The 13547-nt window shown below is 42.2% G+C and overlaps 1 protein-coding gene across 1 annotated transcript; it reads right to left on the bottom strand.

Annotated features, from left to right (window-relative positions):
• Positions 1-9058: 9058 nt before the first annotated feature.
• On the bottom strand, positions 9059-13324 carry TUSC1 (tumor suppressor candidate 1). Its single transcript, XM_067553162.1, has one exon. The coding sequence runs from the start codon at positions 13266-13268 to the stop codon at positions 12675-12677; it is 594 nt and encodes a 197-aa protein (XP_067409263.1). The 5' UTR covers positions 13269-13324; the 3' UTR covers positions 9059-12674.
• Between the last annotated feature and the right edge of the window lie 223 nt (positions 13325-13547).

The following is a 13547-nucleotide window of genomic DNA, read 5'->3' on the forward strand; positions in this document are numbered from 1 at the left end:
GAATTTAAAAAAAAAATTGACAAAGGAAACTGTTTCTGTGCTTGTTTCATTTAAATTAAGATGTTTAAAAGCAGCATTTTTCTTCTGCGTAAAGTTGCAAAGCTGTATTAAGTCAATGTTCAATTTTAAACTTTTGAAAGAACAACCTTGTTTTGTTCAGAGTTACGAATAGCCTCCATCCTCGAGGTGTTCATAACTCCGAGGTTCTACTGTACAAGTGTTTGAGAGCAGAACATAACCCGTGGTTCTCTTTCACCAGAATCCTTGCTCTGCAAAGCAAGTGACCATCTCGAAGCTCTGTGATCTACTCCCCCAGTCCCAGGTTTATTACTTTTTTAATACTTGCTATTAATTTTAAATGAAAATGATTGAAAGTGATATTCACTAAGTGTTTTGGAAATTTTCCAAGCTACTTTAATACTTAATTGGAACGTGCCTGAGGCAGTTAACATAGATTAGCCTCATACTCAGGGTTGTTTAGTTTTGCATAGGGTGAAGGAAAATTGTAAACAACATGCCTTTGGGCAATGAGACTGGATGGTGCACATCTAAGGTTAATGAAAGTGACCTTTACACAAATATGTTATCGTCAAATATACATATACATAAAACACTTGTCACCCGCAAGAGACAACCTTGTTATTTAGCTTTTTCCATGCAGGAGGGCCAAGAATCAGTATTACTTTCTCTTCCCTGCTGATTTTGGTTTAAAGGTCATATTTAGACAGAAGTTGGGCTACCAAGTGCAAGCACATAATGGTAAGCCTTTACTCAAGTGAAACTCCTACTGAAGTCAATCAGTGTTTTGCTTGAGTAATTTAACTTCAGGATTTGGCCTAGTCATTTGTTTTCATTGTCAAAGATTTTTCTCCCTCTATTACCAAGCTGTCATGTCTGTTCTCTGCTACTCAAATTTTGAGTACTGGTTTTTTTACTGGTTTTGAGTACTGAGTTTCCAAGGGTACAGTTGTGAAAACAACATCCAGTGGAACTAGGTGACAGTGAAACTCAGCTTACAATGAAATGAAGTAAAGTCCAGCTTTGGTTCAATGCAACTCAACACTTTCACTCCACATTTTTGTCTACCTAAAGAGCGTTTCACTCAAACTGCAGTCCTACTCTGAAAAAGTATGTAAAAGAGATAGGTCACTCAATAAAACTATGTATTCTGATTAATTTCTGATAACTATAGTTTATTTCTGTGGCTCCTTTAGAACCAATGCAGAGTTATAGAGGCATTAAGTTCTTAAAGGAAAGACTGGATGTTTGTTTTGCAATTCAAACTATAAAAGGTATCTTCACCCACCTAATGGTGGGATTGATGGATCTACAATTCTCTGAGTCTGATCAAAACTCATTGAAGTAAATGGAAAGGCTCACACTGACTTCAACAAATTTTGGATCAGGCCCTTTAACATGCTGTGTAGTTTACATGAACTCTTTTGTAAAATGTTGGAGAGCATGGAATTCTGACAGCCTGGAGCTACGTTCATTTGTAGTGACCTGATACACAGCTCAGTTATACCTTCAATGCACTACACAGGAGTGGTGCGGAGCAGAAAAGACTTCGTGACTTTGTGGATTTATTTGGGAGTTTGAAGGCTAAAATCTACACACCAACTGTTAAATTCTAGAGTTTGGTAATATAAGCAAATGCTGCTTACTACAAACCCACTTTCCTCAAAACAGAATAAAAGTTTGTGGTGTTTAAACTTTAAAAAAAAAAAAATGAAAATTTCCCAAAAATCTTCCCAACTAGTAAAGAACAACCTCTCACCTCTACAATAGCTCCCACTCCCAGTTTATCCTATGAATCAAAGATTCCTTTTTCAGTCGTTATCTATTGGTACTTTCATTTGAACACTTGGGACTCATCAAGTACTTCTTTCAAACTAATGAGTTAGCAAAAATACATGAGGAGTTGTGGAAGATAAAAAACATGATGGTACTCCCAAGTCCTTTTATGAAATAGCTCTGCAAATGATCGCACCTCAGCATCAATGAAAATGGTAATTTTCCATCACTACAGGCATCTAATTGTAATTGTTCTGTGGTGTTCAGTTTAAAATCCCAGACCTACCATGTCAGTAAATTTTAAATCTGAAGAAAAATAAAATAGGGACGGGAGGGACCATTCTTTAACACAAAAATAATAACCATCATCATTTCTATTTATCCAATCAGCCATGGGCAGAATTTTTTGAACAATGAAGGTTGTCAAATAAAACCACCAAACACTTCCTTTGTCACTTTGACAAATGACAAATCAGGTTCAGTCAGAGTGTAGCAGCGTCACATCGTGAATGGTCATGTGTGCCCACATGACTTTACCTTTGAAGTCCTCAAGTGTATTAGCACATTAAAAGCATTCATGTTTATTCCCTTTCGTTTCTCAAATCTCAACACTTTGAAATGTGTAACTCCTTAAGTTAATATAGATACAGAGCCAAAATCCTCTACTACAGTCTAGCTGATTTTTGCTGCTCTAGCAGTGGAAAGCCACCTTATATGGCTTCTGGAGAATACTACTTGTGTCACGCAGATTTGGCTTATGCCCAGACACTGCAATTTGACTCTGCACAGTCAGATCGTTGTGCTTGCTCAGAGCCCCAGTGACTCCAATGAGGGTCCATACATACTCAGGAATCTATCATTGCACAGCATATTGAAGGATCAAGTCTATTAGTGACTCTACATCATCCCCTTCCTGGATCCAACACACATGGTACATGGGGTACTCCTATGACCTGTGGCTGCTGCAATGGCCCTTTGGAACTGAGGAAGCCAGCCACAACTCCAGTTGGGGATAGTACCTTCTGAATGTCACCAAAAGGAAGAAATCGGCTTGCCTTTTAGAACTCAAGGGAGGCCAAAACTGACTGCCAGCTGGGCATTCAGACAGAGCAAAGAAACTGTACAATTTCCCCACTAACCGGTGCAGCTGGGTGCTTCAAGGAAGCTGACCAACATTAAGAGAGGCAGAGGAAACGTTTTGAAATGTGGGTCTAGTTCTCTCACTTATTCCTAATTTACAGTAGTGAAATTCCTTGTGAGTGGAGTTACACAAGCTGACCCCAAAATTCTCTTGCGCCGTGCTCATATTCAGCATTTGAATCCAAATGTCAGGCATAGTCCAACCATTAGTCACACACATCTCTGAACACTAAATTCAACCATTTTTTAAATAAACAAATATCAGAGCTTTACTAAAAAAATCCTATGCTGACAAAGATTAATTGATTCCTGGATGGTATTGGACAGGCATTATTCAGTTCTGTTCATTATGTACAAGAATGGTTTAAGTTATTTAGCAAGTGGGATAACTACAGACAGTTAATATTAAAGATATCTGTAAGTTTGAAGCTCTAAAAATAGACAGGGCTCACAACTGCCAAGGGGATATTGTAAAAGCATCTTACTGTACCTATAAAGGCAATAAACCTTCAATATATTTGGGTCAAGAAAGGTTAGGAAAGTTTCTTTTCAGCAATCAACATTTTAAAAAATATACACAGTCAGCAGCAGACTGAGAAATGTCCTTCTGGAGAGGGTCGGTATCTATGCATGACAATTTTACAGCTGTTTACAGGTTATGAGTTCAGGAAATGAAATGCAGACAATCTGAGAAATAAAAATAGCCTGATGCAATATTTGCAGAGTGCTTTGAGTATTTTATTTCACCATCTTAATGGTTAATCGAAAACTGAAACCTAGCATAAAAATGTTACTTACACCATGTTATCCAGATCCCCTCATCATCCCCTCAGCACAGCAAGACTTTCCCCAGACCACTAAGAAACTGCACTTGCTTATAATTCCCAGTTTTATGTGACTTAAGTGCTGTACACAATTTTCTTACTCACTTTGTCACCAGTTCCTGGACAGACAGAATTAATTTTAGTCAAGACCATTGGCCAGCAGACACAATGTCAGTATTAGATGCTGTCACTCTAGATGGGCCAAATTTTGCTTGTCTTTCTCACATGAGTAGTCCCATTGGGTTCAATGGCATTTAAGGCACAAGTACACAGCAAATCAGCCATATACTGTAGATTATTAGTTATAAATACACAGCGTAACAGTAAAGATTTTCCAGCACACGACCACCACCTCAGTTTACAACCAAGTTAGCTTTGTAGGTAACTGCCTCAGCCCTGGAACTGCACATAAGGAAGGCTTTGCTGTCCAAGTGTTTGTAGCTAAATTAGCTTTTTAATTAGCTACCTGAATTAGCTCTCCTGAATTGCACCTAAAGAAAACTGTGTTGCTGGTTGAAAAGAACTTTCATAGTACACAGTTACTGACTAAACTATTAAAATACATGCCTTAGAAATAAGGGATCTTACCATATAAAAAGTCTAAGTCAAGAAAGAAATAATAGACAATTACATCATTGAAAATAGCATACACAAGGAAGAATGTCAAAGATGTTACAAGATGCTACATGTGGATATCTGAGGTTGTGGGGGAGGAGGGAAAGAGTGCTATTAAACCCTAATTCTGCAGCTGACTGCACAGGTGCACCTCCATGTGCAATCAATTGCAAGATCATGGCCATATACTGTTTTATTGGCATAATAGTATATGATCATGAAATTAAAGACACAAAAAAGTAGGGTCAAGATTGCAAGTAGCAAGACAGACAGAAAATTTATTTGTCCAAAATGACCAGAATCTCAGGAGTTTTCACAGTGATTGAAGTGAGTGCAGAAACAAAATATTCTTTTTCTATTGTTTCAGCTGGAAGATGTCTGACTCAGAAGTGAGGGTCTAAAAGCAGTTGGCATATAGTTTTTGCCTTTATTTTTCTGAAGCAAATTTTTGGATTAATGTCTCATACCATGGGATGCAGTATTAGTGTAAGGTTGGGAAGTCAAAGGGCGTGCTGCCAGTTGACAGCTAATGAATGAAAGAACCTCTGCTGAAGCAGTCAGACAGGTGAGATTATATTATCTATGTATCTTTATTTTAGAAGAGGAGCCAGGAAGCTTTTTAGCAACACGCTTGTGCATTAAGGAACTGCAGAACGCACTGTTTAGCACTTGATTAATTTTTAAAATATGAGCAATTGTAATGCTCACAATGAAAATAAAGTATTGAAATAGTAGCTATGAGACTGTGCCTCATATTGTTGCAAACGACAATGGTTGTGGGTGCAGTAGAGGAACATGTAGTGGTTTGAATTCAGAGCTTAGTTCTAATTTTCAGTTTATGGACAACAGTTGGATGATTTTCACACTAGCTTTCCGCTGGAGAGTCTCCTGTTAAGTAGGTTGTCTTTCCTCTTCACTTGGCAAGTGCTTGCTTAAAGGTGGTGGGTGATGCAGTAGCAGTGTTATTAAGTATACTAATTACTAATAATACTAAGGAGATCAAGGTGTTGGTTTCAACCACAAGGCTCTTAAAGGTAAAGGCTTGGTCACCTGAGAAACCATCTCTCCCTCGCTATTCAGTATGTCCACAGGTGTAATCAATACAGACCCTTGAAGTGGAGACTCTTCACCCTAAGAAAGAGGGAAATGCTGGCTCTCTTAAATTTGCTGCTGAACTATCCTTGCTATGGAACTCCTAACCTGAGAGTCCCAAAAAACTAATGGATTGTTGGCTAGCGAACCTTTTAAGGAATCAAGAGCCAACCAGTTTTTATGAAGAAAAAGACACTTTATAAAGGAGAGAGAATGGGATAAATAAAAAGAAGGGGTAAGTGGAGGAACTAGGATAAGAGGTGAAGGCAGAAGAACAGATGCACCAATGAATAAATAAACAATAATCAGATAGGATTATATGAGAGAGGGAGTATTTCCTTTTACAGTTAAATAGACTCAGCATGAAAGTAAAATAAAAGCACTCCCAAGGTCTATATGCAGGTTTTGGATGATCTGTGTGTGCAGTATGGATTGAGCATTGAAGTAGGATTCAGGAAATCTAAATTCTGTTCCCAGTTCAGTCACTGGACTGCTGGGTGAGCTTGTGCAAATCACTTCACCTCCTTGCACCTCAGTTCACCTATCTGTAAAATGGGAATAATTGATACTGAACTCCTGTGTAAAGTACTTTGGGCTCTAGTGATGAAAAGCACTATAAGAGTTAGGTATTATTATGCAACCCACATAGTCCACCATACCAGAGTGCTTCACAATCTTTTATCTATCTGCCTACACAACCTTGTGAAATAGGGAGATACTATTGTCCTCGTTTTACAGCTGAGGAAATGAGAGGCTACATGACTCACCCAGAGTCACATAGGAAGTCTGTGGCAGAGCCAGGACTTGAACCCCAGGATTCCCAAGTCCTCAGCTAGAGCTCTGATCACGGACCAGCCGTCCTCTTGTACAGGAGCTCTTTAGAACAGACCAAAATAAAGATTAAAATGACAGAACACAATCAACTAAAGGTTACAGGCCTGACCGTTGCTTAGGTGCCGGGTTGTACTAGCACATGAGCTTTCACATGAATGTGCACACACAGACTAGGTCTTCATTTGCCCCAGAGCCCTTCCTGTCTATTTGAACAGTAGTCAAGCAGCACTCACTGTTGTGTTCTCCCACTACAAGGCAGGTAGATTTCTCTGGATGAAGCAGGTCTCTGCATTGCTCAAGCCCTTGGCTGCCAGCAAAAGAGAGTCTAACAGATGAAACTGGCAGTCAGACCCTTTTCCCTGAATAGTGGAGTTCAGGAGATCCTCCCCAGTCCCAACTTGCTTGCTTGCCTTTCTCCTTACTGTTTTTGCCCTTTAATTGCTTGGGGAGAAGGAGGACCTGGCAGGCTGGCTTCTCTTTACCACTTGCCTCCAGTAGTCAGTCTGGGACCAGCTGTGGGTGGGCGAGGTTAAAGAGAGAGACATCTCTTGTGAAGGTGAGAATGGCTGGACTCTTCTGAGAAGAAACACAGAACTCCCTCCTACCCTGGAGAAAACAACTCAGGTTTACATCTCTTTCTGGTGCTAAAAGCCACCTCCCCTATCTCCTCCCCAAATAATGGGCTGGGGTAGATTTGCCATGAGTAACTGAACAGTCCCAGTGTCTACAGGGTGTGATTGGTTTTCCAAGCATGTCAGTCAGGCTGCTGGCCTAGCTACTCCTCCTGTTCTCTGGTCCAGCCCCATTGCCCAGGTTTCTCACAAACAGGTTTGGAAGTCCATTTCAGTGTCAATTTCCCCCCTCTGCATCTGTGCTGCTTCTTCAAAACAGCAAGGAGGCAACACCAAAAATAGAGAGGAGAATGATAATGGTTGTCATTCAGCTATTCTTGACATTTTATTTCTGCATTTCTTTTTTTCCCTTATTGCAATTTCAATAAATAAGAAGGAGAAAAAACTGCAGCTCTTGTCTACCTGGAGTTTTCCTGGAAGATTCTATAGTCAACAGGAGAGAATTAGTAGGATGACAAGGCAAAAAAAAAAAAAAATCTCTGTGTAAATGAGCAAATCTGGAATAGGGTGAATGTTCACAACTTCAGCAAAATAGTTTTAGATACACAAATCCTGACATTTTGCTTCTACAACCACTCCGGTGATAAACTACTCAAAGCCCAGATCATGTCGGCTTGGTGAGCCAGACCCAGATTTTAAAAACATTTAGGTGTTGCTCTGCTCAGGACTGAAAGGCCTATTCTCAGAGGTATTTAGGACCCTAACTCCCATTAATTTCAACTTTTGAGGACTTGGGCCTAAGTAACTTCAGTGTCCAAGTCTCATTTTCAGAAGTGTTTTAGGCACTCAGGAGTCTTAAGTTTCATTTAGAGTAAATGAGTCTCAGATCCACATAGGGACTTAAGCATCACTGCAAATCACAAAAGCTGTCATTTGGCTGCTACCTAACTCTGTAGGTGCGTAAACTCACTCATCACCAACATTTTCATTATACAGTTCCTTAACTGCCTACGTTTCTGCCTCTGGGCATGCACATTGCTGCTTCAGGCAGGTGCCCAGACATGAATCTCATGCATAAGCTCCATCACAATCCTCAAACCAGGTAAAGACTGGCTATTTTGCCTGTGGGGCCTACTAATTCCACACAAAATGGCCAGGGGAAGCCTCCTTTATCCTCTTTAGTAGTTAGGATGAAACGGACTTTGGTTCAATTCCTCTCTCTGCTTAATGAAGGAAAAGGAATTGAAGACAGGTTTCCCACCCTTGGGTGCCTAACTACTGGACTAGGGGAAATTCTGCTGTGAGGTTCCCTTAGATTTTCCTGGTGAAGACATTTCACTTTGTCAAAATAATTAAATGTGCATTGGGTCAGACAGATTGAGCATGACTCTATAACCCAGGCTAAGAAACCATAATTCAACTCCATTCTCCTCCTTAGGAAGTGGGGAACTGAACTAGGGTCTCCCACATCCTAGGTGAATTGCCTAACCACTGGGCTAAAGCTATACAGGATACAAATACACACTCTCCTTTTTTGTGTGTTGTTAGGTGCATGCCACCTCTGTTCTTGCAAGAAACAGCTACGGTGCCTCTAAGGAGAAGCGTTCCCAGCTGTGTATTCCTCCAGCCTGGACTTAGACATCAAACTCCATTAGAGGGGCATGACTTAGTGAACACCTCTCTCTTCAGCATCTGCTATTGGCTAGCTTAGGTAGCTCCCTGCCTAAAAGGCTGGATTTGTGGATCCCACTCCTAGCTCTTTCCACATATTGTATAAGGAGCCTAGGCAACTAATGCAGTTTATGGATTCCACTGGGTGGCTAGGTGCCTAAAAGTTAGGGAGTGGAACATTCAGCACTGCAATGCCCAAGTCCCTTTGTGGATCTAGCCCTGGGCCTTTACCAAACCAAAACTGTTGGGAATGTGTCCCTGTTCCACTTCTGTTTCTTTATAAATAAAAAAGGCTATTCTGACTGCCTCATAGTGTTACTGAACACATACAGACATGGTTGTGACTGAAGCTGAGAAAAGGATGTAGAGTTAATGAGGGAGTAGAAATAGAGGTGTAGCTAAATTTTGCAATTAATGTATAGGCACACCAGCTGTTACCTCCATGGTCTATTACCTCTACAATTTTCATAAGTAGCCATTATTAGTAATGATCATGACCACTGTTATATCAGACATGGTATATAATACGCTTTGCAGCTATATCACCTTGGCCTATGAGCTACTCAGTGCTCACAACCTAATCAAAAGCAGGCTAGGTCAAGCACTTGGATGTGAGATCTCCAAGGAACACCCAGGAGCTCCAAAAGTTACATTGATTGCAGTACTCTTCCTTTCCAAGTTAATATTGAGATAATGCTACAGCTACATGGGATCAAGCAGCACTGTACTAGAACAGATGCCACGTTTCAGAAAGGATATAAAACAGAGGTCCTGCCCGCCTGTGGTCATTAAACAAAGGTCCATGCCATTCATGCTCGAAGAGAGGTGCCTGGATGCCTAGAGGAAGGCAGCAGTGTGCATGCCTAGGGACTGAAACATGGGCACATGTGGAACTTTTACCCTGAAAAACATTAGGATGCTAAATTCACTTGGTACTTAAAAGATTGGGCAGGAGTTTTGTGGATTACAGTGAGCCAAAACCAGGATTTAGGTGCCTACATCTGGCATTTAGACAGTTCAGGATCCCACCCTACATAGGTATGAAGACTCAACTATCCTCTCACTGTAAGAGTTTCCTTCAGGAGCTTGCAGTCACTTTGCATGCCACACCTGTGTTGTACATGACAAAGGACTTTTTCCCCAGTGATGCTAATCTGACACTTTATCCCATTTAAATTCACACCTTACATCCAATTTAAATATTTTCATTCAATTAAAAAACTACTTTAAACATAATTCAGTAATTTTTCTTCAGTGATATAATTCCTGGATGCTTTCCTTTCACTATTTTTTTTTCTGAGCTAGACAACTAATCTATGCCCTCTCCCTTACTACTCAATTTTTTTGTACTGTGTCACTACCCCTTCCTCCTCTGGCATAGTCACTCCCCCAGTCTTTTATCTCCTGCTATTCTAGCTGAGTTGTGCTCTGGTATGCATGAAGTTTTTTTTTTTTTTTTAAACTCCTAGAAAAATGGCACCAAGATTTATTATTTACTGATACATAAAACACAGGAACATGGCAGTTTTAGGTTTGCATCTAACAAGTTTTGTTAATGAAAATTAATTTAGTTTCAGTTTACTAATGTGTATATTTTAATGAACTGGTAGGCAGAACAACGAGCAAGGGATTCAGCAGAAGTGTCAAGGAGAAGAATTAGTAGGAAAAAATTAATTAAAGGGTTAATTTTGGCATATTACTATTCTAATTGTAACAAGGTCTGATTTTTCTTTGGAAAGGAGTTTCAGATGGAGCAACTCACGAAGGTCCAGGCCCATATTTTAATTTTAAATCACCACCTTCAGCAGTCTGGTTTGAACAGAGACTTTCCATTTAGCTTACTTCCCATCTACACCATGAATTTGTTAAGTACAAATAAATGTGATTCAGGACAGATAGGAGATGCTGAAAAGGGAAGAGAAACAGATGATTGCTTTTATAGAAGGGTAGAGGAACTAAACCAATCTGAACTGCTTTAGTTTATCACACAAAGACATTTAATTTATTTCATTGTACTCTTTTGGCAAGTTAAAACACCTCAAAGCCTTAAAATATTCAAGGAGATGAGTGTAGCGGACAAAGGCTCCTTCAGAAAGCAATATTTAATAAAACTTAAATTAGGTCTCAGAAGAGCAATAAAATGTATATTAAACATGGCACCAATACCTGCAATTCTGTTCATATGCATGCGTATTAAAGTAATTGCCATCACACTCATCCTCACATTCAAAAATGATTTTAATATAGTCATGGATATAGCTTCTGCTATATCATCCACTTCATGGGTTTTTTATTTTATTTAATTTTTTTTGAGGGGATGAGGGTTAGAGACATAAAGAGGGACCACAAGAGAGATGGATAATGAACAGCTCACAGGTAAGAAGGCTAAAATGTCTATGTAAGAAACAAGGCATTTTCTTATTACTTCTGATGTGAGATGGGAAACCAACACCTAGATCAAAAGGTTTTTATTTGTTCAAACGGAGAGGATTTTTTCAGCAAATGAGTTAAAATAACTATTTGTTTTTCAAGTTTTGTAGAGTGCATGTTTTAATAAGGTTATCATTTAGCTAGAATAATCAAGTTCATTATTTATTCTGAGCTATAAGTTTACGCAGAGGCCCAGGAAGAAGCCTAGGTAAGTATAAAAAAGAAAACCCCTCCCATTATGGAAGTCTGATTTTCCTATAAACAAGTTTGTTTTTAGACCTAACAAATAAAACAAGTATATACACCCCTAAAACTTAATTAAGATGCTTTTTATGTATTTATATTGGTTTAACAAATGATACTGTATTTTATATCACTCTTGATTAAAGTTGTATACTGGACACTGCACAGACTGTTTTAAACCTAAATTATATAAAACAATGATAGTGAAGTTGGTACAAGATTTTTTTTTTTTATAGCTATCTAACTGAAAAAGTTTGAGGTGGGTTTTTTTGTTTTTACGTTACATGAAGTATCCCCTCCTCTCAGACTAAAGCACAGTTTAGCAATTTGTTTAAGGAGATAAATCCCACAAACATGGCACCCAACACTAACTTTCCTCATCTGATCAGTCCTACTAAAGGCAATGGAACTACTGATGTAAACATATAGGAGTAACATTATTTGCAAGACTGGTCCTTCAGACAGCAGACACTAAAAATTTAAATACTTTCCATTATTTTTGTAAGTGAAAAGCAGTTTTTACTTAAAACAGGAAGTCTGATCAGTTACTGAATAGCTTGTTTCTTAAACTTTGGTACTGAGTCTTATTTTCAAAATTCTAAGAACTCTGTGGAGTAGCTACTTACAGTACAAAACAAATAAGCTGAATATACAACTGCATATTACAAATCACATCTAGAAGCATTTTGACATGTCAAGGATTTATTTAGCATGACTTGTAGCTTTATGAATTGGAAGTGGCATGTCTAGACCAATTATGCAACAGACAAGGATGAACAAATCAATAATCAAAGATACACAGAGACTGGTGTGCAGATGATGTCCAAACAATGCAGAAGGATTCTGAAAAATGATCAGCTTTCATTTGAAGTGCTGTCAAAAGAAATCTGGCACACAAACTTTTCGTTTTTTAGAACGGATATGCACAGCTACTAAAACGTAGTAGCAGGCGAATATGCCATTTTTGGGTCATCTAGAGGGCTATTCTGACCTCAGTGAGATTTGTTCATTCCTGCACAAAGATAACTAGACACACGGGCCCCAAATCAAAGCAGGGAAGGCAGACAGGGCAATGCCATGAGCGGGCAGAGTCCAGCATCCATTTCTCCCTCTGGACTCCTCTAGGCCCCAGGGCACGTGTCGCTTGCTGCTGCGAGGCCATTTCCTTCCTGCTGCGGCTCCTGGCGGCCTCCTCCCAAGGCCAGGTCTCCTTCTCTGCGCGCTCCCTGCAGACCGCTCCGGCGCCTGCTCCTGGGACCCAAGAAAACCTGTGGGGAGGCCGAGCCCCAACTGTGGGGTAAGCCCAGCTTGAAGGGGGGGGGTGCTGCCAGCTGGGTCCGCCTCGGGTACCAACGGGGGGGGGCTGCAGAGAGCGATGGGATCCCCTCACCCCTGCGATCTGGCTATGGGGGGGCGCCAAGCCACCCTGGACCCCCCCTGCGCCGCCGCCTTATCTAGGCTACAGGGGCGGCACCGGGCTGCTCTTCTCCGGCTCCGGCTGCCCGTCCTCCCCCTGCAGCAGCTCCTGCAGCAGCTCCTCCAGCTCCCCGTCCGCGCCCTGCTCCGGCCCGGCCTGGGCGCGGCGTCGCCGCAGCTGCTGCAGGGCCCGGCGGTGCCGCTCCTGCAGCCGCCGCAACTGGGCCGCCAGCGCCGCCTCCTCGTCGTCCTTCTGCAGCGGGGCGGGGGCGGGGGCGGAGTCCGGGCGGGGCGGGGCGTCGGGCTCCGGGCTGGGCCCGGGCCCTAGCAGCGCCTGGCGGAAGAGGCTGCGGTTCTCCCGGCGCAGCCGCCGGTTCTCCAGCCGCAGCCGCGCGTTCTCGTCCCGCAGCCGGGCGTTCTGCCGCTCGCGCTCCTCGCGCAGCCGCACCGCCTCGCTGTGGCTGGCGGCCAAGTCGGCGTATCGCTCCGCCAGCTGCTGCGGCGAGCCGCCCGCCAGGCCCCGCCAACCGCCGGCCGCCTCGCCTCCGCCAACGGCCGAGCCCCGGCCCCTCCGCGCCGAGGAGCCCCCGCCGGGCCCGCAGCTCCAGCGCCGTCCAGCACCGCGCATGCGCCTCATCCGCGTGCTGGGCAGCCTCCCTCCGTCGGCCTCGTGGGCACCGCCGCGGAAGAGAGACGCTGGACGCTGACGCTACGTTATGCAAACAAGGGGGCGGGGCTACGGTGGCTGCTGGGAAGAGGCGGGGACGGCTGGTGCTGCCTGCTGTCTCTGTGCTTGCCTGCCTCTGACGTTAAAGGGCATCTGCCCTGTGGAGGGGGCCCAGGAAGCACTTTGTCCTCGCACCCCTCAGTGCTCGTGCAATGCATATCCACTGGTGAACCCTCCCCATCCCCTTGA

Source organism: Emydura macquarii, unplaced genomic scaffold (assembly GCF_026122565.2).
Source record: "Emydura macquarii macquarii isolate MOO-44397 ecotype Brisbane River unplaced genomic scaffold, CSIRO-AGI_Emac_v2 contig_1451, whole genome shotgun sequence".
Lineage (NCBI taxonomy): Eukaryota > Metazoa > Chordata > Testudines > Chelidae > Emydura > Emydura macquarii.

Excerpts from the sequence above, each read along its gene's own strand:
- TUSC1 (XM_067553162.1), bottom strand. The coding sequence starts at position 13,268 with ATGAGGCGCATGCGCGGTGCTGGACGGCGCTGGAGCTGCGGGCCCGGC.